The sequence below is a fragment of the Thunnus thynnus genome, chromosome 4 (genome assembly GCF_963924715.1).
Source record: "Thunnus thynnus chromosome 4, fThuThy2.1, whole genome shotgun sequence".
Taxonomy (NCBI): Eukaryota; Metazoa; Chordata; class Actinopteri; order Scombriformes; family Scombridae; genus Thunnus; species Thunnus thynnus.
In genome coordinates, this window is record NC_089520.1 from 10,314,066 (window position 1) to 10,333,566 (window position 19,501).

General features: G+C 40.2%; 2 protein-coding genes across 8 annotated transcripts; both read left to right on the forward strand.

Moving 5' to 3' along the window:
• Positions 1-581: 581 nt before the first annotated feature.
• Positions 582-10,399, forward strand: hp1bp3 (heterochromatin protein 1, binding protein 3). 5 transcript variants are annotated; one of them, XM_067586539.1, is made up of 13 exons: positions 582-649; positions 1,639-1,719; positions 2,784-2,955; positions 3,779-3,841; positions 3,971-4,127; positions 4,228-4,371; positions 4,535-4,594; positions 5,429-5,568; positions 5,793-5,883; positions 6,620-6,779; positions 7,554-7,665; positions 8,223-8,369; positions 8,919-10,399. In XM_067586539.1, exons 2-13 carry the CDS (start codon positions 1,653-1,655, stop codon positions 9,436-9,438), a joined length of 1,833 nt encoding a protein of 610 aa, XP_067442640.1. In that variant the 5' UTR covers positions 582-649; positions 1,639-1,652; the 3' UTR covers positions 9,439-10,399. The 5 variants fall into 5 exon arrangements, with proteins under 5 accessions (XP_067442640.1, XP_067442639.1, XP_067442642.1 ...); XM_067586538.1 differs by lacking the exon at positions 582-649 and adding an exon at positions 971-1,111; XM_067586540.1 differs by lacking the exon at positions 582-649 and adding an exon at positions 1,485-1,504.
• A 2,209-nt stretch (positions 10,400-12,608) lies between these two features.
• sh2d5 (SH2 domain containing 5) lies at positions 12,609-18,199 on the forward strand. 3 transcript variants are annotated; one of them, XM_067586544.1, is made up of 10 exons: positions 12,611-12,894; positions 13,443-13,508; positions 13,609-13,689; positions 13,769-13,843; positions 13,940-14,086; positions 15,116-15,316; positions 15,764-15,947; positions 16,425-16,530; positions 16,633-16,792; positions 17,526-18,199. In XM_067586544.1, exons 2-10 carry the CDS (start codon positions 13,458-13,460, stop codon positions 17,730-17,732), a joined length of 1,212 nt encoding a protein of 403 aa, XP_067442645.1. In that variant the 5' UTR covers positions 12,611-12,894; positions 13,443-13,457; the 3' UTR covers positions 17,733-18,199. The 3 variants fall into 3 exon arrangements, with proteins under 3 accessions (XP_067442647.1, XP_067442645.1, XP_067442646.1); XM_067586545.1 differs by having other exon boundaries at positions 12,611-12,789; XM_067586546.1 differs by lacking the exon at positions 17,526-18,199 and having other exon boundaries at positions 12,609-12,894; positions 15,764-15,996; positions 16,633-16,708.
• The last annotated feature ends 1,302 nt before the right edge of the window (positions 18,200-19,501 follow it).

Sequence of the window (19,501 nt, forward strand, 5' to 3'; positions counted from 1 at the left end):
CTCTGATGTTTTCACCTGTCTTAAGAGCTGTTTATGGATCACCGAAAAAGCATTTTAGGCACCCAGTGTGAACAAACACAAGAGCTGAAATAATTAAGTGATCGACAGAAAATACTTAGCAACTAATTTGATTAATTAGAGTACTTTTTTCTCAACAAAATGCCAAACATTAATTGGACCCCAGCTTCTTAATTGTGTGGATTTTCTGTTTTATATCATTGTATCTTTGGGGTTTGGACTGTTTGGATAAAACAAGCATTTTGAAGAAGTCATCTTGGGTGTTTGGCCTGCAGGAAATTGTGACGGGCATTTTTTTTTTTTTTACTATTTTCAGACATGCCGTCACAGAGCCTTCCTTCTCCTTTTCTAGGTTAGCTTTGTTCTGCTAGCTTTCAGTTCTCAATCCCATAAAGGATTTCTTTCAATTTTGTGGTTGGCTGCATCACAATACTGGAGTTTTCCCATCTATACTCAAAGTATAAAACGTATCTACTTCTTTACTGTGCAGTAAAACATCTCTCCATTTAACCAAGATATAACTATTTTACCTTTAATAGCACTAGACAACTACAACTCCCATGAGTCTTAGCTATAACCCCCAACTCAAAATCCCTTCAGAGCTGTTGTTGTTGTTGTTGATGCCCCAATGGTAAGAATGGGTTTATCTTGTTTGAAATAATTAAGTGCTCAGGTTGTATTGGCCATAACGACGGTAAGTATCAAGTGAAATCAAATTATGGAAACGCTCAATGATATTTTGAGTCTTTTAGAAAGAAATTTGAAAGAAATACATCAAGGTTCTGAATTGGTTGCTAGCTAGTCTCTTTAAGGATAGCGTCGGCCGGCTAAACACCTGCGCTGACAACAGCTGAGTTAATTATCGGATATTATATTTACATTTATATTTCGTAAATCATAACGTTTCAAGAGAAAACAAAAAAAATCAACGTTTAACGGCGGCCATGACGGCGACAACCCGTCGGTCACGTGCCCCGTTACGCGGTGACGTCGCCAACGGTCCTAATGGGGCGGGGCTCGTAAACGGAAATCTAAATAAAGGATCGTGCAGAAATTTACTCCAAGTGTCCCACTTTTTCTCGATAAGTAAAAGGTAAGTTTGCGTTGCGTTGTGACAAGTTATCAGATAAATGCGTGGTTGCACGGATGCGTTGCTGGAAAAAACCCGCAGGTCGGCGGTTTTTACTCCATGCAACTGAAATGAATTTTTGTCTGCCTTGTGCGACGCCATCACTGTGTGTGTGTGTGTGTGTATGTGTGTGTGTGTGTGTATATGTGTGTATATAAACCAACGGACAAAATGGCGCAATTGCCGAAAATTTCTGGCAACTCATCTTTTGGCCCGTGCGAAAGTGATCGAAATTTATTGGCAAAGGCCGGCGGCGCTGTTGCGGTGCACCGGCTTGAAGGTGGTCTGCGTTTTCCGGAATAACTTAACAAGCGCACCTTTTCTTCTGCTTGAGGAGAATGGGCCTCAATGAATGAAGTGTGTTTGGCAGTGTCGCCGTTTTTAAATCGCGCACATACACACAAGGAGGGGAGGGGAGGGGGGGAGGTGGGGGGCTCAAGTCAGTGTTGTGATTTCCTGGTGCTCAGACGCGTGTTATTTTCTCCATCCAGGTAAATCTCGTGTGATGCCGATTCGCCGAGCGGTAGCGACTCCGACCCAGGAGAAGACCCCCTCCGCTGCAGCAGAGAAAGGTGAGGCCGGGTGGAGGGGATGAGAGGGGATGATGAGGAGGGGAGGGGGGCGTCCATCACCTGAACCAAAGCCCCCATGGACGCACCATAACCAGTGTGGTTTCAGAGCCCATCACAACCCACAACTGCACTCAAGTGTCTGTGTATGCAGCCTGTAGAAGTCTGTGTGTTTATGCCATGTTTGTTTATACAACCCTCCACACCACAGACACAAGCCTCCAAACTGGTTTCACAATCAATACCACAATATTTGACACTGTGTGAAGCATGACTATTGGTGTTTACATGCAGATCTTTACTAAAAATAATGTCTCTGAGAGAGACACTACTTTGCTTTTTGCTTTTCACAAGGTCATATAGTGTGCTACAGCATGGAAAGCAGACAAAACACAAGGAAAATCACATGCCTGAAAGGTGTAAAAGTCACCCAAGTAGCAGCGGCCTTTAAACTCTCAGTTCAGAAATCAGTTTTTAGAAGAAAATGCTACATAAATTAACTATGATTAGTCAATCGACATGAAATTAGAGGCCAACTGTTTTTTGCAATTGATTCGTTTAAGAAAAAACACGTACATTCTCTCGTTTCAGCTTTTTAAATGTGAATATTTTCTGTTTTCTATCACAGTAAACTGAATATCGTTGTGTTTTGGACTGTTGGTCAGGACAAAACAAGACATTTGAGGTTTCCCAAAGCCCAAGGGCTTTGGGAAACATTGATTGTCATTTTTCATCATTTTCTGGACCAAACAACTAATTAATTAATTTAATTAATTAATCAAAAACATCATAAACATGAACAACATACACATGAAAAAAGCATTGCGTTAGCTAACATGATATATGTAAGGGATGATGTACAGTGAGCAGGTCGTTATTGTGAAAAGAACGCTGACAGGGTGATGTACATCATCCCTTACTTGATCATTGATGAACGTGGACCTACTTGCATGTCATACCCCCCTCTTTCTCCGTCTGTCTCATGTTTCATTGCTATCTCTATGCTGTCAACTGCAAATAAAAGACATCGGCATTAATTTTTCCCGTATTCCCGAACCCCCTCTCAGAGCCCGAAGCCACCTCAGAGGAATCCCCTTCCGTTGACGAGGAGCAGGCCGCATCTTCAGCGGCGACGGCCGAGGGCAAGGCCGCCAGCGAGACGGAGCCCACAGAGAATGGAGAGAAGGCGGACGAGGGAGCCGCGGCCGAGAAGGGAGAAGAGGGGACGGAGAAGAAAGAGTGAGTATCACCGGAGAGCTAGGCTGCAACTCTGACAGCGATATTTCACTTTGATAGCACTTTTATCTGCTTTATATGATCCTTACCTCTGCTGGATGACAGTACTGCTCCTCTCATGGTTGCAGTGTTGCATTGCCAAAAGATGTGACCTGTCAGAGCCACATTCATTCCCACTTTACATGGTCATCAGACAGATGTTACCAGTCCCAGTGAATGCAGTCTTGGAGGAGTCCAGGAGGAGAGGACGTTAGCATCATGAAAGTCCGGTGATCATTTAGAAAGAGCAGCTTTAACTGCTCTTCACTACATACGTTTCAGAATAATATCCAGATAATGTTTTTGTTTTATCCACTTATTTAGAAATAAAATTAAACAAAACATCCTCTGAATTATAGAAAAAAAGCCTTCAAATTTTAGCTGTAGGTGACCAGATTGTTTGGGCGGTTCACATCCCTCAAGGATAAACTAAATGTTTTGTGACTTTTGTTTAGAGCGGTTGTCCAAAACATGTGTGGGAACCCAGCTAGTGGATAAGGAAACAAATAAAATAAAAAAATTTAAAAAGCCTTACATCTAGTTGTAGCAGATGGAAGTTAATAACTCTGATAATTTCTCCTCCTTCTCTTCTCCTAGACCTCGACAAAGCAAATAGTCAACATGAAGCTTAATAGAGGGAAAACATGCTCCGACACATAACCTCCTCTCTACAGACAGCACACTAGCATAGCAACTCCAGCTAACGTCAAAAATTCCTATGGTGGTCATTAAGACAGTTGTTCTCAAACTTCATTTTGTCTTTCCCGTCGGCGTCAAACGGACAAAGTGACAAATGCAAGGACTGCGCGGCTGGACAGTGCGCAACACACTGCTATGTTCTCCTACTAAGGTGAGGATGTGATAAAGATAAGGGTGGTAACAATCACAGTGAAATATCGCTTCTAAAGAAAACCAACCGCATAACTAAACTTGTGTCTCGCTCCTTTTTTTCTTTTTCTTTTTTTTTTTTTGGTGACAGGTTGAAGGATGGCTACAAGTATGAGAAAGCCAAAGTCAAGAAGGTGAAAAGGACTATTCCTGCGTGGGCTAGCGTCACCGCGAGCAAAAAGCTTCCCGTTACCAACTTCGCAGGCACTCAGCACAGAGTGGATAATATCCTCATCGAAGCCGTAACGGTGTGTACGAAACCCGTCCCTCAACACAGCCGGTTGCGTGTTTGTTTTGTCCTGTTTTTGTTTTAAATAACCTGTCATTTCTTGTCCGTTTTCTTTGCAGTCTTGTAACGATAGATCCGGGGTTTCGTACCAGTCCGTTATGAAATATATTGTGAAGAACTACCCCGGGATGGAGCTTGATAAGAAGAAGTTCCTCATCAAGAAATCAATGAAGAAACATTTGGAGAAGGGTACGATCAAACAGGTAAAGGATGTACGGATGGAAACGAAAAACACGGTCTCAAATCTCTCTTTAACATAACGTTCGTGCTTAATTAAAATGAATCTCACTGATCGTTAAAATGTGTTGGAGCCCGGTAAACACGTCCAGTCTGCTCACTCTTGTTTTTGTTTTCTCTCTCGCACAGCTGAAGGGTAAAGGCCTCTCAGGAACCTTCACCATTGGGAAGCAGTCCACCTCGTCTAAGGTATGTTAGAGCAGAGGAAGACAGTGATGTACAACAGTTTGATACTCGGTAGATTAATTTTAGCGTACTTTCTTAGTGGGGGGTTTGAATCTCAGTAGCTCAGGACTCGTGTTTATCGAGCATTTCAGAGAAGGAAAAATGGCCCTAAAATTCTCATTTTGTCTTTCTTAAATACAGGAAGAGAATTTTTTTTTTCAGCTTCCTGAACTTCCTGGAAATGAAGGTCATGTTACTTCTGTTTTCTCATAAAAGTGAAATAAAAATCACTTTTCAGACATTTTTTTTTAAGCTCCTCATCATGACCTTTTGTGACTCCAGTAATTCTTGGCATCCTGACACATTGGTAGAAACTTATGACTCATATTTAATTTACTAGTCAGGAATTAATTTTGTCTGTGGCAGCAAAACTCAGCGTAAGAAAAAGTGAAATATATTGTAAATAGTTTGTATTTTACTGCTTCGAGTGTCCTTCAGTGTGAATCATTCACATCAGGGTTTTAAAGTCCTGGCAGTGATTTAAAGGTGCTTTATAAATACAAGCCTGGCAAAATGAAACAACAACACAACAGCGAGTGACATTTTCAACTCTTAAGGTGCAAAACTGAAATCCTTGAGACAAATGGGCCTCAGTCGGTTTCTTTTTCTTTTGAGGCATTTTCTACAACGTCCCGATTCATAGATGAGTAAGAGGTTGTGCTCAGCACCAGAAAACATTCAGGAGATGACAGTAATACTATGTATTAGATCTAATCAACAGTTTTCTTTTCCCGTTTCTCCCATTGGGATGTGTTTTGGTTGTAATGGTCGTGTCTGTAAATGGGTGGTGTTTTTTAGAAAGCTGCTCAGAAGCAGGAGTCTCTGGGAGATGCTCTGCCTCTCATCATCACTCGGCTCTGTGAGCCCAAAGAGGCCTCCTACAACCTGATCAAGAAATACCTAGAGCAGCACTTCCCCAGTCTCAACATCGAGAGCAGGTACATGACGTTAAAATGATCGTTTCCCCGTTGATTGTTGATGTCAGATATGAATGAGAACTTTAACTGTAACTATGCGTGAGCTCCTGAAGCACATACTGTGTTACCAGTGACCTGGATTTCAGAGGCTCTTTAACTTACAAAAAAAGGGGGTCTGTAACATTGTGTTATTTGCTGGGATTATCGAATATATGAAGGATTTATTGACTCTGATTCGTCCTCAGGCCAGATGTCCTTAAGACAGCTCTGGTAAAGGCAGTAGAGAAAGGACAGCTGGAGCAAATCACTGGGAAAGGAGCCAGAGGGACTTTCCAGGTAAAGATGTTTTTTCATAACACCATTTTTTATCATTTCTTTTCTAAAATGAGTGATATTTCATGTTACAAATGACTGGCAGCACATGAAATGCTCAGTTCTTGGCAACATAAAATGAAATCCTCTACAGTGGCCAAAGATGTAGTGTTTGTCATCCACCACATGTCACACATTCTCCTCTCTTAACTATCATCTGTGTATTTGTAAGTTTTAAACGGTGAAAATGCTTATGAGAGCAACTCAAAAGCAGTTCCTGGATATTATTTATTGTCTCCTGGCCTATCAGGTTATTATCTTCTAACTTATTCACCTAACTTATTCAGTTTACACAAGTCCTGTCTCATGCAGGTGTCAGCAGTCGGTAACATCTTGCATGGTAACTTGGTCAGTCTGAAAAATGAGAAGCACCCACACTGAACCACCTCAGGAGCTGCTTTGTTTCCAGGCCAGACACAGGTCTACAGTGCCAATCAATCTGCCTGCTTGGGTATAGTTGTATTTTAGTATTTCAGTCCAATTGGATTTTTGCAAGCTTAAGATATTGCCAGGCAAGTATTCTTTATAAAACATTAAAACCAGGAGGAAACGAGAGAAAAGTGTTTGTCAAGTGCCAGTTAACAATATGATAGGCCTACTCTCTCTCTCACTCTGGCCGTGTGGGAAAGGAGAGGCAGGTGAATGAACTGTAAACCAAACCATGTGTCCTAAACAAAAATACGCGACTGTCTCGTCACAGCTGAAGCGTACCGGCAACCAGGTCCTGCTGAAAGGCGGCGCCTTGGAGGACGCCATCACAGCCGCCATCACAGCCATGAACGAACCTAAAACCTGCAGCACCACCACTCTACGCAAATACCTAGTAGACGCCAACAAGGATAGAAAGGAGTATCAGTTAGGTAAGTGAAGATAACTGTCAGTTGCAGCCGTAGACCCTGATCAGACCGAGTGCTCTTTGCTGGTTGCAGAATGAGAGGCGCACCGCACCTCCTTTTTTTTTTTTTGTTGAAGACTACAATTTATTTTTTAAAAAAAGAGCAGCTTGCTGCCTCTTTTTTGTTATTGTTGCTAGGCAACCACCAAATCACCTGTCCTTAGCCCAACCATTATTTTGCTGTGAAGTGAACTCACTCCAGGCTTGCTGTTTTCTGTTCAGACGGTTGTAACTATGGTCGGTGAAGTCATACAGCTCCATGCATCCAGCAACAGCCATCACTAGTTTGTCCTCCATGACCGTTATCTCCACTTGTTGTCATCAAACCCACAAAAGGCCCGCCTCTCAATTAATTCGTTTGGACAATGGGGGAGGAAAAAAAAGGCTAATGACGTCGGGTGCCTTTCCACTCTGAGTTTAACTTGAGGCATTCAGGGGGGTTCCTATAAAAACGGGAGGCGGATGGAGCAGAAAAACACGAGGTGCTCAGCAACGCAAAGCAGCGAGCAAAAAGCTTCACTGTCATTAAACAAGTACAAGAAGCCACCGTAGGCTGTTTTTTAAAAAGCGCTCTGTCTGATCAGGGCTCTTAAGTTTCCAAATGGGGGGAAAACCACAACAAAAGACCAACAACAAGACTGCCGTCGCCGTCCCCTAAAACTACGCCGCTAGATTTGGGTAACAATGTTTGTGCATCTAAAAAAAAAAAAATGGTGTTACTAAAAGGTGGTTTCTTTAGTGGCCAATCTGAGGAGGACCCTGACAAAGTGTAAAGTACTCGGCTGGATGGAGCAGATCACTGGTCATGGCTTCACAGGGACCTACCAGCTCTCGTTCCCCTTCTACCCGAGGTATATCAACCACATTTGGCGAAAGTAGTTCCATTTTATTTACACATTCACTCACTCAGAATACTGTTTCTTTATCACACTTTTATGAATGATTTAAGACACTGTGACGGTCGGCAACGCACAAATACCTGAAGATTGTTCTCCTACTTATGAGGATCTTGAAATGATGTCATCTTTATTTCTTAACTCTGAGATTCTAGGTGATTCATAATGAGACAACGTAGTCCATTTTTATTTATATAGTCCAATATCACAAATTTGCCTCAGGGAGCTTTACAATCTGTACAGCATACAACATCCTCTATCTTTAGATAGGTAAGTAATAATTAAAAGAAAAAGATCTCCAATTCTTTCCTTTGGTGAATGCAGTCTGCTCCCATAATCAATAGTTAAAATGTTTTAAAGCCAGCATCCAAAAACAAAACGTCCTGTCATCATGTCTTCAGGTATTTGGCAAACTGTAAATGGTTGTGTGATACCGCAGAGGATCACACAACCGATTCACTTGTTTTTGCACGCCTTCTCAGATCATTTTCATTTGAATCTTTCTCTTTTAGCCCCACTATCCTGTACCCAGACAAGTTCAAAGAGCCTCCGAAGACGAACCATCCACCGAAGCGGAAGCAGATGATCGAATCTTCTGACGAGGAAGAGTCTGAAGACGACGAGGAGGAGTCAGAGGACGAAGCTCCTTCCCGTAAGAGGTGGGTGTAAAAAGTTCTGATTTTGATCTGTAGTTGGTATTTATAACACAGTAAGCTGTAGTCTGCGGGGAGTTTCCCCCCATCATTTATAGTGACACTTAAGTAACTACTTCCATGAAAAGAGTAATGCCGGCGCGCTGACTCGGCACCCGAAGGTACATTAATCCCAAAAAGTGGGAATTCAGAGACAGTAATATCTCAAATATATCAAAAAACGTTGAAAGTTTTAAATTTAAAGTGCAGAAAATGTACGTGAAGGTGAAACACACTAACTTAAATATATGTTGAGACTTTGGACATAAATCGAAAATATATATATATTCATGGTGTCAGAATTTGAGGGGTAAAGCTGTCCCCTTTCCTCAGAGAAGAACACTATTAACGTCTCACCATTTTAAAATATTTGGAGCTGATGCAGCTGCAACTAGGATCTAAATAAATTGGTGGTTGTTTCATCACTGCTGTTTCTCCAAGAGCGTCACACCTACATGTGATGTCTGTATAATTACACTCCTCCTACTGAAGTAACTGCCGTCTTCTCACTCTTAGGAAATCGCAGAAGAGGCCTCCACCCAAGGCTCGCCGTCCTCCACCAACCAAGAAATCTCGGAGCGTCAGCCAGTCAAAAGCTAAAGGCAAGGGACGCGCTCTGGCAAAGAAATCCCCGGCCAAGAAAGCCGCGTCTTCAGCCAAGAGAACGGCGAGAAGAGAGTCTAAGAAGGAATCCACACCGCCGCCTAAAGCCACGCCCGTTAAGAGAGGAGCTCCCGCGAGAAAGCCCAAAACGCCAGCTGTCAAAAAGCTGAGCAAAAGCGGGTCCAAGCGACCAGCGTCTAGAGAGTCATCCCCAGAGGAGCCCGCAGTCACAAGGGAGACGGGGAGGAGCCTTTCTAAGAGATCAAAGCCCGAGGAGTTGTCCCCAGAGGAGCCCGCAGTTAAAAAACAAGCGACCAAAGGCGGGTCCAGACGGTCCGAGCCTGAAGAGTCCTCCTCCGAAGAGCCCGTAGTCGGAAAAGGTGGGAAGAGAAGCAAGCAGTCCACTCGCAAGTCCATGAGAGGGAAAAACTGAGCCCAGGAGCGCCTTCCATAAAACTGGGACGCTCTGAATATGCAGCAGTCTGCCGCTTTATTTCAGTGCCCTCTCTCTCTCTCTTTTTATCTTTTTTTTTTTTTCTTCTCCCTTTTTAACGGGGCAAGTAGTTTTGTTTTTTTTATTTCTATTGTAGAAATAAGAACGATATCCTACCAGTTAAGTTTACTGTACATTGAGAGTATCTGAATATCCTTTTTAAACACCATGTGTAGAAAAGTTCAGTTAGTGTTGCCGTTTAAAACAGATGTGTGACCAACTGCCAGGTTGGCAGCATAGCAAGATCCGACATACTGTTATTAGAGCCATGTAGTGACTTCTGTTTTTATAACTCTTCCTCATCCACTCTTTAAGTGTTGGCAGCACACATTCCTTAATATCAAATGAAGTGAGATATCAGTGTTTTCGAGGGTTGAAAAGACTGTGTCCTTTTTAAGTTAAAAACGGTGGGTTTAAATTTGAACTGATAGTAATATTATTAATCTTTTATGAAACACAGATTTTAAGGGTGTTGTCCTGTGTGTCCTGGGTATAAATTACCATATTTTTGCCATGCAGTTCTGCATTAGAATCTGAATTGTTATCCATATTTGTCTTTTTATATATAATCCCATATTTGTTTATTTGATAACAAAAAAAAAAAAAACAATTGCCCCTAGAAAAGATTAGGTCTGTGACAGGTTGAGGACTTAACAGAGGATAAAACACTATGTTAGTATTCATTCAAGAACAAGTCAAAAATGTCTTTTGATATGTGTGTTAACAAGCATATACATACATTGATTTTATTGCTGCACAGCTGTAATTCAGTACCAAACTCAGAAATGTGTGTTGTGAATAAGAAAAAGGAGGATAAAAGCTCATACATACCCTGCATGCATGTATTCCTTGTGTTGTTAAGCTTTTTTTCCAAGTCATTAATAAAATGGCTATATTTGTAGACTCTGTTTTTTTCAATTATCATTTAATTTACTATACAAGGATGAAAATATTAAATTTCTAAAAGTATACTGATTCCAGAAGAGAAAGTAAGATGAAGTATTTTATGTAACCTGATGATTCGCTGTAATGAATTATTAGTTTATGGGTTTCTTTGTCCTTTGTCCCTGCAAGTTTCCTTGAAGGAATTTCAAATTTAGAAACTGAACGATTAAATTAATCTTGATTGTCACTTCCTGAAGGTCATTGGCCAGAAAACCAAGTCATTAAAAATAACAAAAAAGAGGAGATGACTTTACATGAAAACATTAAAAAAACAGAGCACATCAGTTGTTTTGTATTGTTTGAAGAGGAGTGAGGTTTTTTTGTTTGTTTGTTTTAAATCTTTATTTAACCACGAAGTCCCTTGAGATTGAAATCTCTTTTCCGGCCACAGCACACCAATTACAGTTTCAATAGGGAATACAAACATCTAACACACGGGGACTAAATCCAGCTCATATAAGCAGTCGCATCTCTTTGTGACATTTACTTTCAACAGGGCTTTAATTTTTCCAAGGGGACTGGATTATTAAAATGTAGAAAGCTCTGCAGATTATTCTAAATCCAGAAACTCAGTGCAAACCCCTAATGAAGACTGCTGGAGGTCTGAGTCAGGTGGTTACAGTATGTATGAGGCCAGTTTACCCAGCATGGCCTTGTACACAAAAAATATACAAATGAAGTTGTCTACGTAGACTTAGTGACGGCTAGTCTATCAATTCATACAGCATACAATTACAAGTACAGGAACCAGAGTTGGTTATAAATCATAGAGCCCAAAATGTTAAAAGCAAGCCTTGTTTCAAAGATAAAACCTATACTTAGTTTCAGCTTCTTCACAGGATTTTCAGTGTAAACTCTGAAAGAAAGTTTGTCATCCAACCAGATATCTAAATACTCACAAGATGACGCTTTCGATTGAGTCCCCATTTAAAGTCTATAGGTTTGTGTCACCTGAGGGTTTGGAACGAGCCCTAGAAAAAGTCATGAATTTGGTTTTCTTTGCATTATGAACTAACTTGGGCCCGTGTAGTGAGACTTGAAGCTGTTGAAATGCGAATCTGAAGCTCATTAATAACTTGGCTCAGTGAAGAGGCAACTGAGTACGCTACAGTTTGCAAGTCCTTCCCGATGTTTATAAATATAGAAAATAAAATAGGATCTAAAACTGAGCCTTGGGGGACACCCTGTCTAAAAAAGTCTGATTTAAGACCATCTGTAAAAACACACTATGCGAAAGAAGGGTTTTGAATTTGCATATTAAAGTATGTGGATATGATCTTACATGGATATTAGTATTAAATTGATCAAATGAATATAGAACATCTGTCTGGGTGTGGAGAGGGGTACATTCATCTACTGAAGAGGGAAGTTCCTCTGTGTTCACCTTGAGTTTAACCTCATGGTACCTGTCAGCATCATTTGGGACATCATAACTATTTTGGAGCCAATCATGGTCCAGTATTCAACTTACACAAGTGTGATGTGGAAACCTGAAGTCTCCAGAATGGACTTTTCAGTGAAGTAGAGACATCTTGTATCCAGATGTTAAACCTCTGAAATCAAAAATATTTGAATATTCATAGATTCTGGATTTATTTTTATGAGGGAAAAGGATTATATGTTATTTTAAGGATTTTAAAGGGCTAATAATAATTTTTAAATGTTTGTTTACATGTCTGAGGGGATCTTTAATATTTTATATTTTAATCACAAGTTATCAAAACTCCATCAAACTACTTGGGAGTCCCAGATTCACTCGTCATTATGAAGTTTGTTTGTAATGATCCATGATGATAACTTTACTTATTTTTTGTGGCAAAAACATATTAGATTCAAATTATTATTCAAAGCAGAGTATTTATAAACATCTTAAAACATGTCTGGAGGGAATCTTTGAGAACGATTTCGAGATGAGATATATGAGTATATTTATTATATTCTGCTTTCTTACATAAGATGAAATGCATTGTTGAAGATTTTTTTAAAAAGTGCTATGAAACCTTTTTTGCCTTATGAGCCTTTAAAAACCTTTTAAGATGATTGTTTTGGTGCTTTTTACTCGAGTAAAAATGACTTCTTCCACTTCTGGATGCGTGACGTCACCGGGGCGAATTGCGCAATCACCAGGAATTTGAGGAGCTGGAAAAAAAAATGTTTGGATAGAGAGAGAGCAGGGGGAGGGTGGAGTGATCCAACGCCTTATCTTCCGCTTAGTTTGACATTATAGGAAGAGAAGTGTTTATATGTGTAAAGGCTTCCTCCGCCTCCTTCTCCTCCCCGGGTTCCTCTCCCTCGAGCCCCGCCTCGGGCCAGCAGCACACCTGGTCCTCGAAGAAGCAGCAGCAGGTAAGTTGAGGAGGTGTTGAGAGTCTTGTGTCCACTACGGTGTGTGAAGAAGACTCAGGCTGGGTGGAGGAGGAGGTGGTGGTGGAGACTCTCCGGTTCTGAAGAGTGAGTTTTCTTTTTTTTTTTCTGATTTTAAATCCTCGTCTCAACCTTTTGAGTTCAGGTTGAGACGGTGAACACAGGGCGGAACCGGCTCAGCCAGTGTTTGTCATGTTGCTTTCACTCACACAGTTTGCTTTTTGTTAACAGTCCGGGAAATGTCTTGACGGTAAACTTAGTAAAACAAATAAAAATGTCCCATGTGGCGGCAACTGTGACGCATTTACTACGCTGAAAAAAAGTGTGTTAAAGGGGGAAATTTGTTTACCTGCAAAATAGCACTTCCAAGGCCTGTATGAAAATCACATTTAATAGTCCTAAATCTGACTTCTGTCGTCCTTAAATATTACAAGATGGACGTCTAGTCTATAATACGGTGCTGAAACCTTGTTTTATTTAATTATTAACCTCCTGTAGCTCCACTATTGTGATTGTTTGACTCAAGAGTTTAGAGTTCCTTAAATTTTTGCACGTTTTGATATTTAAAATGAACTTTTTTTTACCTTCTTTTTAATCTTCTTTTTAATGTCCTGATATTTTCTTTGGTTTTACAGAGATAAACAGGCATCATGGGTGAGGCACCAGCCAGAGAAGATGGTACAGTGACACGATCAGCAGAGGTAACTTCAGTAATGTGATTTATTTTATTTTATTTATTTTTATCTGTGTTAGTTTCTTTTTTGTGTGTGTTTTGCCTGAAGTTATGTCTTTACTCTCTAGTATGTGGGCTCATTTCCTGTGGATGACTGCTGTTTGGATGACCAGATGGAGCAACTGCACACGCAGCTGAAGTCCCTTAAAGTGAGTCCTGAGACCCTCGAGGTTTCTTGAGAATTTTACGGAGAATATAATAACTAACATATTGTTTGTCTTCAATCAGGCATGCAAGAGAAGAAGGTCTGTATCCCTGAAATTCTCCAATAAAGGTGTGAAAATGTACAACGAGGATGAAACGGTAAGGACGGTGGTTTGTCTCTGACGAAAACATTATGAGAATATATAGACGGGTCGATCTGATGATTGTGTTTTAACCTGCCGACCTGGTCTGCAGACCCTCCTGATGGCTCATGCTCTGCGGAGAGTCTCTCTGTCCACCGCTCGGCCCGTTGACGCCCAGTTTGCCTTCGTCTCCCACAACCCCGGCAGCACTGACACCCAACTGTACTGCCATGTGTTCAAAGCGAGGCATGCCAGAGCTGTAAGAAATGAATCACAGACATGCACGCAAACAAATTCTTCATTTTGTTTTCACTTCTTTAACTTTTATCAAAGTTGATTTAATTTACAACCAAGTTAATGAAAAGATTTTACTCTTGCCTTTCATGCTTTAGTACAAAATAAGTTTACTAGTATTTAGAAAATGACAGTTCTAGTGACAAAAGATTACTTGCCCTAAACTTGAAAGTTTTGTAATCCCATTGTGGAAATATCTGTGGGAGTTTGACATGATTGTTGTCCTGTTGCTTCAAATGCATCAAAAGCTCTGGGCACAGATTGACAGTTTCCTACCTGAAAGCATTACGACCATCAAAGTTGAAATTAGTTGAACCTTTAATCACAGGTCATCGACTTACGTCCAGTGAAATTTGCACAAAAAGCTTTGACAGACTCTGAGACGCTGCCACAACACAACTGAGATGATTCCAACTACAGCTCGGACAATAACTGATGTAAACATACATCTTAATAGAAGATAGAAACACTTACTGTAAAATTTGGGGATTTATTATTATTTTTGAAATGACCTTCAGAGAACACAAGAAGGAGACTTGACTACACTAGATACAGTTGACAATATGCAATCCCAATCATCTCTTATTTTAAATTAACAAATAAATTCAGCTAATAAAACATAACCATTTATAATCTGTTCTGTTCTTTTGCCCACAACCCTTGTTGGATCTACTGTGAACTTATCGTGGCCTAAAGTGGAGGAGGCAATGTTTCATAGACAATCCCAGAATCTTCACAACATTTCTTCTTAGCTACCAAAGACAGTGGATGATAGCTGATACAAAGTACATTAATATTTAGATTTTGAATGGGATTTAGATCTTTTTACATTTTAGTGATTATCAAGATCATTTTGTTTAGAGCATTGTACAATGAAAGCTCCATTACGGCAAATCTTGAGTTTAAACTTTTCAGGGTTATAATAATCTTCCAAAGTGGATATTTGGACATTTTTGAGTGCAACCATTTGTTCTTTTTTTTTTCTCTGCTTTAGGCTCAGTTCCTGAACCTGCTGCTTTGCCGCTGTTTCCAGCTGTCTTACTTAGAGAAGCACCCAGAGGAGGCCCAGGAATACTCTGCCGGTTCAGCACCTCGTCGCAACCCCTCCTTGCTCAACCACGGCTTCCCTCTCAGCGTCAGTGCCCTGGTGTCCTTCAGAAGAGCCCCTTTTCGAGGGTTGTTACCAGGGACAAAGGTTTAGACTTTAACATCTTCCTCCATAAACTACAAGTTAATATTATTGCTTTACCCTCTTGAACCCTAGTATTTCCCTTCTAGTCACAGTTTACCCTGAAGTAGCCTTTTTACATGTTACATTTTTGTGTGATGGTGTCCTATTTAACCTAAATCATACTTCATGAAATATTAGGGGCACTAGGGGCACACTAGGGGCACTTTAAAGCGTCTATAATCTATATTTTCATATTAATAATTGATCAAATGACTCTGTATATGAAATGGGTTGCTTGTAGTGACAGATTATGGATTTAACAAAGGGCCAACAGGGAGAAAAATGCTAAACAAAATCAAGAGAATAGTGTGCTACTGAGTATCTCAAATAAAACAAAAAAAAAATCACAATTAACCAGCTCCACTAGTTTAGTGAATGAATAAGATTGTATTTTCTTTTCCTCATCTGTAGAAAAGTCAGAAGTCTTCTGATGACCCGCACAGCAGCCAAGATGAAGTCTTCCCCACCTCCTCCCCCTCCCTGACGCGCAAGAAAGCCATCCGCAACAAAGTACTGAGCTCTGGAGCCTACCGCTCCTTCACTTTCACACCGCTCAAACAGCGCAGTGTTCAGGAGCGACTGAGTGCGTCACAAGGTGGGCCGAGTGTTCACAGAGCGCTTTCAAGAGTCAGAGAGTTGATTAGGTAAAAGCAAACCCCTCAGTGTGAGGTGATGGGCAGTCACTCACTGTCTGTTTGTGGTGTCAGAATGCACTGCAGTAGTGGGATAATCAACGTTATAAGGTGATGGATAATCTTGTCTCACGTGGGTTATACATTTTCTTTAAAGCTTCTCACAGTTTAGAGCCTCTCCTCGATGTTCATTTGACTCTTTGTTTGAACAAGCTGGAACACGAGCTTTGTTTTTAGGGGTTAATTTCATCACCATTTGTTTTGTTCATCTCAGTCCTGCTATGTCTAAACCAAACACTCCCTTCACTGAGTTGGGATTACACTGGATGTGTTCCCAAGCAAACACGTCTGGTGGAATATCTCCACTTTTGGAGCGCTCTCGGAATGTAAACAAATCCCAAATTCATAATGATTCCCCCTCCTTTTTATATTTGAAACAGGAAAGGGCAAAGACAAGACACCAGCGAAGAGATCCCGCGCTCCGAGCTTGGCCGAAACAGAAGAAGCACTGGCTCAAGCGGTGTGGTGTTGGGCCGGTATCGCAACGTGAGTGTCACTCCAACATATCTCACATTAATCCGTCTCCTGGCCCTTATTTTCCCTTGAATATATTAGTGGGTTTCTAAGGGAGTGTTTTCTTTATTGCAGTGACAGCAGCTATTCCCTGCTCGCAGACGATGTTCTGGGATCATACCTCCTGTGCCAACATCCTAAAAAACCAAAATGTGGCTCTCTCATCATTCGCTTCCCGTCTGGCCTGATCACCCACCTCATAGAAAACACTCGTAAAGGGAAATTCCTGTTGGAGGTAATTATCTTGTCAAGACAGGTAAAATCTTGTACGTACTTTCAGGCTAATATTTTGCTTAGATTTGTAGTGACAACAAAATCAAAAGTAGACTCCGAACTACAGAGAAAAACTTTCCTCTCTTTAAATGTATGTTCGACTTTTTATTCTTTTCCACAAGTTCTATAACATTTTAGTCTAACATTGTAACTTTTTTCAAGGCTGATACCAACACCTCATATTTCACATGGATAGGCTGATCTTCCGTTAAGGTCGCTTGTTGATAATTTGATACGTATTTCACTGTAATTCAGTGTAAATTGAAGTATCTAGGCTAGAATTCAGTCATTATATTAAAAATCAAAAACAGTCTTTTGGCTAAATCTGACGTATTTGCATCATATTGATGTTAAATGGCCTCAAGGTCCATAAGATCAATGGCAGCACCCTGTGTGGCAGTGGCTACACTGGCTCCATCTTATTTATATTTAAAATGACCTAGTTGGCTTTTTGTATTGCTGTTTATTGTTTGTTGTCTGTGTGAACCAGGTAACACAATTTCATTCTGCTGTGCATCTCTAGAGGGTGCGATAAAGTTAACCCTGAACCTTAAATAACGTCTGTTGTCCAAGATAAATAAACCAATAAAGTGAAGTAAATCAGAGTAGCCATAGTTGTGACTTTTCAGTGTATCAATCTCTGTACTTTTTTACTTTTTTAGTGATTGTCTCTCTTTGTTTTTTCCTTGTGGCAGAAATGCAAGACTGAATTCGCTTCAATAGCAGAATTGATTGAACACTACACAGAGAACCGGGATGAGCTGCCGTGCCCGCTGAACTGTGCCCGAGTAAACCACTGCTATGAGTGGGAGGAAAGTACCAGCAAGCTACAGTCTGTAAAGCTACACAAGAGCCCGAACAAAGCCAAAATTAAAAGTACTCACAGAAGGGACTGGGTTTAAACCCTGTACTCTGGAGCTTGTGGATCGCCAACCTCTAAGACTTTAAAATATGTGACACCTTTTTTTTTTCTTTTTTTTTTTTGCACATATCTTACATTTTGAATCACATTTGAAGTTGTGGGGAAGCTTCACAAACTTTGTAAAACACAATGCACCTATTAGTGTGTTGGCACTTAATGTATATAGTATACAAGTTGTTTCGTCAGGATAAGGGTACTTCTATGTCAAAGATATAATATTTTGTACTTGCTGCTTTTATGTTTCTCAATATAATGTTTTAATATATGTGCCTGTAAGGCATCAGATGAGTTATTAATGTTTTTAAGACGTGAAACTTCTGAGTTCACAGTATTTACTCTATCAATATGGGTTTTGGGGCCCAGATTGTTGCACCTGATGGCAAAGCCATGACTGTTTTTTACCTTCCATTATCAAAATGTTATGCAAATATATTTGCTAAAATTTTATTGTTTGTCGGAATTTTTCTTTATTTCATGTTGTTCTATTTCTGTTAAGCTATTACAGCTGGGCAATATGTAAGTCAAAATACATATCAATGTGTCCTGATATGAGAAAATAATGGAAAATGTCGCCTATTCTTTTCTTTATCAGGACACCTCAGAGTGTATAATATGAATACACCATGGCTGCTTACAAAGAAAAAAGGTAGGCTGTGTTCAAATTGTTTTCTACCTTTTTTGGCTGGAACACAACAGCAGGGCTAGACCTATAAATGTCACTGACTAAGTGAGTCACTGAGTAATGAAGTGACACCATTGGTGATGACACCATGGAGGAGATTAAGCTGTTAAATTTAAATTAAATTTCGTTTTATTTTACTAAACTACATACCAGTTTGGATTTTGGTTATAGCTACATTACAGACTGAATAACATAATTTACTGCATCTCTCTGTCAATGAGGTTATTTTTTTGTGAAGGGAAAAAAAGTGTCAGTGAGCTTTGAGTTGAGATTATTTTGTCACAGTACAGTCAGGTAGCTGTGCTGAAGCTGAGCTGCAGCTGTCAGCAGGCAGAACGATCATACTGTCCTGAAAAGTTTGTACTCCTGAGTCCAACTTGTGAAGTCCAAACTAGCGAGTATGCAAGACTGAACTTGGTGTACTTGGTATTGAGAAAGGCTCTATGTCAAACTGGCTTCAGTCAAAGCCCGGCACACTTCCTGGAGGTTTGGTCGCCACATCCTGTATCTGTTGTTTCTAATGAAGAGTTTGAATTGTACCTAGGTTTGTTTCACTGGTATTATTGTATGAAGCATAATAATTACCTGCTATTGATATACCTTGCATACTAATTAAGATTAGAACATAGCCACAGTATAAACTGATATAAGTATGATGTGTCCTTTTGGGATTTTGGTTTACATTTTTATTGTATTCCTGGTCTCAGAGGCTGCACCACTTACAGTAATTAACACACCATACAATCTTTCCACATTACACCACATAATGATTTTTCTTAAAGTTCATATTTTTCACCTGTTAGTTTTAGATTAAATTATTGAGAAAAATACCACTTTCCTGCAGCAAATTACCTGATAACCTACACCGTAGAAAACAACCATTAGCCACATACTAAATATTGTCACATGAACAATATGTAGTTAAAAACCTAATGTTTGACTGTCAACTTTGCACAGCTCATTACCACTGAAACATGTATTGCATAGACAATCTTTGATTTGTCTAGAAAGAGCAGCTGATACACAGTTCATAAATGATGGGACAGGACCCCAAACATGTTACTTGA

Bases quoted from the DNA above. Each gene is read 5' to 3' on its own strand.
- hp1bp3 (XM_067586539.1), top strand. From the start codon at position 1,653: ATGCCGATTCGCCGAGCGGTAGCGACTCCGACCCAGGAGAAGACCCCC. The intron at 4,128-4,227 runs GTGTGTACGAAA...TTTTCTTTGCAG, and splicing joins TCCTCATCGAAGCCGTAACG to TCTTGTAACGATAGATCCGG. The intron at 6,780-7,553 runs GTAAGTGAAGAT...TGGTTTCTTTAG, and splicing joins TAGAAAGGAGTATCAGTTAG to TGGCCAATCTGAGGAGGACC.
- sh2d5 (XM_067586544.1), top strand. From the start codon at position 13,458: ATGGGTGAGGCACCAGCCAGAGAAGATGGTACAGTGACACGATCAGCA. The intron at 13,509-13,608 runs GTAACTTCAGTA...TTTACTCTCTAG, and splicing joins CAGTGACACGATCAGCAGAG to TATGTGGGCTCATTTCCTGT. The intron at 16,793-17,525 runs GTAATTATCTTG...TCCTTGTGGCAG, and splicing joins AAGGGAAATTCCTGTTGGAG to AAATGCAAGACTGAATTCGC.